The sequence below is a fragment of the Cyprinodon variegatus genome, unplaced genomic scaffold, assembly GCF_000732505.1.
Source record: "Cyprinodon variegatus isolate N-32 unplaced genomic scaffold, C_variegatus-1.0 Scaffold522, whole genome shotgun sequence".
Classification (NCBI taxonomy): domain Eukaryota; kingdom Metazoa; phylum Chordata; class Actinopteri; order Cyprinodontiformes; family Cyprinodontidae; genus Cyprinodon; species Cyprinodon variegatus.
Window position 1 is genome coordinate 14,909 of NW_015150975.1, and position 3,134 is coordinate 18,042.

At 33.6% G+C, this 3,134-nt stretch overlaps 1 protein-coding gene across 1 annotated transcript in view; it reads right to left on the bottom strand.

Annotated features, from left to right (window-relative positions):
- Positions 1-3,134, bottom strand: part of LOC107095063 (arf-GAP with coiled-coil, ANK repeat and PH domain-containing protein 3-like) — a gene marked incomplete at its 3' end in the record, with an annotated part of 24,493 nt that overhangs the window by 14,058 nt on the left and 7,301 nt on the right. Inside the window, exon 6 of the mRNA XM_015391033.1 lies at positions 2,491-2,565. Within this exon, the coding sequence (XP_015246519.1) occupies positions 2,491-2,565 (75 nt within the window). The remainder of the gene's footprint in view (positions 1-2,490; positions 2,566-3,134) is intronic.

Here is a 3,134-nt window from a genome sequence, read left to right on the forward strand (position 1 = left end):
AAAAAAAAAAAAAAAAAAAAAAAAAAAAAAAACATCCAAAGCAAGACCAGAAGTAAAACCTGCACTTGTTCCTAAATGGTGACCATGTGGCAAAAAGGCTCCATAAAAATTTAACACCACTCCCCACTAAGCAGATCAAAGTACATGTGGGGAGTGCAGGCTTACTGGTTCTAGACGGGCGTTTGCATCCTGGAAAGACTGAAGTTTCACTGGCTCTTGTAGACCCCCCCCCACTAATGCCCCCTGAACTGTACCCTAAGCCCAGAATGCCCTCAGGGCACCGATTGCAACAACAAACATGAAGCAGATTCCTATTTAAAAATGACCTACCGGTACTACCTTGAAAAAGGCTTAACAGAACTGCTTTTCTCATTTCCAATCAGTGCTGCACTGCAAAAACAATCTAGAAAAAAGTAAAAATTTCATAAATTAAGTGTATTCACCCTTAATTTGAGTAGGTAAACGAGATAGTTAGCCAATGGAATGAGTATTTTTACCCTTAAACTAAGATAATTAGATGATATGCACTTGAAATAAGACAATGCAATTGTGTTTTCTTATTTTAAGTGTAAATTGTCTTGTTCCATTGGCAAAATGTCTCTTTTACCTCCTCAATTCAAGAACAAATGCACTTATTATAAGAAAAAATGACTTATCTAGATTTAGCTTTTTTGCAGTGTGGCCGTAAGGGAAGCCCTGCTTTATATGATGCACTTTATTAAACAGGATTAGCAGACTGTTTCCATTGATTTTGAACTCTACCAGTCCACCTTTAGTTTTTGGCTAACAAAGTTAACCATGGAAGATTAATCTTTTGCAACTTATCAAATTTAGTTTTGTTAGGAGTTGACCTTCTAATCATGAGGCTTAAACCTAAATAAAAGCTGGTCGCTTTTTATCAGTATCTCTGCTTATTAAAGAATATGACTGCAGCTATCAATTATCTTTCTAATCAATTATTCTAGTTATCTTTATTATTTCTAGTTTTTCAGTTCATTTTAACCCTGTAATGCCAAATGTATCGTATTTGATACATATGGTTTCTGAAATGTTTTGCATCTGACACCTTTTGCATAATTTAATGGTAAAAACTTTGCTCAAAATCCTATTGTACACAATCAGATATACCTGATAACAGCCAGTAGAAGACTACACAAAAAATAATCTTGACTTATCGCATAGTAATAAATTATTAATATCAAAAATGTATTTCTGTTTTTTCTTTTTACATATTTTGTTAAAAGGGCAAATAAGGAATTCAAACCAAGAAAAAGTAATTTTCTGTTTTGTTTTAGTCTTGGATCGGGCTTTAAAGGGTTAAAGATATAACGTTGGTAGATTAACACACCTTAATAAACAATTTTTTGAACCTAAAATGAATCTTTATTCATCTGCTTGACCTTATCTTTTTGCAACTTTTATGATAAAGACATATTGTCGAAAACAGAGGTCTTCAACAGGGGGTCCGCGGCCCCTAGGGGGTCCCCGAAGGTACTGCATGGGGGTCGCGAAAGTTTTGGCTGATTAGACTTTTTTTTTTTTATATTCCTCCCTGCAATTCTTTCCACTAATTGAATTTTTTTAAAATCCACATTAACATGAATTCAACACACCGTAGTAAACAGATAAATCTGTAATAGAGTGACTAAAGGACCATTTTGATATAACACAATTTCATACAGTATATATAATTAGGAGGTCCCTGCTCCATCTCACCATCAGTTTGGCGGTCCTAGGCCTGGAAAACGTTGAAGACCTCTGGTGTAAAATATTGTCAGTATGTTCAAGACAGAGAGATTTAAGAGGAGGATTTAGCCAAAACCTAAGTATTTACATCAATACTAAGTATACATGTCAATATGTAAAGTATCAAAATGATTTAACTACAGTTAATGGTGCTGTTAATTTAATTCATAACAGGTTTTGAGATTGCAAAAGTATAAAGTATCATAAAGTCAATTTTTTACAAATTATCACTAAGCTTTGGAAACAGCAGTTTGCAAGACTAAAAGGTCTCTGAAGCTCCGGCTTATGGATCAGCACACATATGTGCTGACTGTTGCCAGCCATCTGCAGACGACAACAGGAGGATTAAGACGTCCTAAAACACTTAGCTGCACCTGATTTGAAGCTTAAATCAATGCGCCGCACTTTGTTTGGCAGATAAATCGAACAGCTTCCAGATGCACACCTCTAATCCCTCCCCGGTCAGAGCAGATGCTCTGGAACAAAAGGTAACTGAAACTAGGAAGGAGGAGCTCAGCAGCAACCTGTCCCCCATTTAAAGATCCAAACCATAGCAGAAACAACAAAACGTACAGCGGATAAAAAAAAACCCTGAACAAATTGGGTATAAACAGTTTATTATCATCAGCGTAGAATGAAATCCTATTGACAACTAGTTTTAAAAGAAAAATTTAGAGCAGACGCCTTTGATTTACAAATAATCCAAGGTTTTGAGAGGAAAAGAGATTTAAAACAGAAACTCACTCTTTGTTGAATAGTTGCATGTTTATGTTCCATCTCCCGCTTCTCCATGGCAGAATCGATGACCAGCTGATCCAGCTGAAAGTCATTTCACAAACGGGAAAACATCGTACATGTTATGTTTATGCTGCTTATAAAGTTCTGCTCACATAGACAAGAAAAGCTGAGAAAAAAAAACTGAACAGGACCAGCAGGGAAAGGTAATGATACTTAATAAAGCAAGAAAAAAAACACTATAAAATGACACCAAATTCATTGGAAAATCCAAATAGAAGAATAAATAATAAGTGAAAAATAAGGGATTGTGTTGATTGTAGACAAAACTATAAGTAAAATTGTTTTTAGGGCTGCAACTATCAATTTGTTTTAGTAATCAATTAATATATTGATTATTTTTTAGGTAATCAATTAATCTAAAAAAATATACTTTTAGTAAATTAACATTTTTGTGTATTTAAAATTTATTGCAAATCACAAAATGCAAAAAATATACATGGATATACATTTCATAATTTATCTATATACAGAGAATTTAATCTTAATTAAAAAAAAAAAAACGTTTATTATACAGCTACAAATGTTTATAGTTTATATTTGTTTAGTTTGGTCTTAATTACTGCTTTAAGTAAGTCATCCTTTCAGGAAAT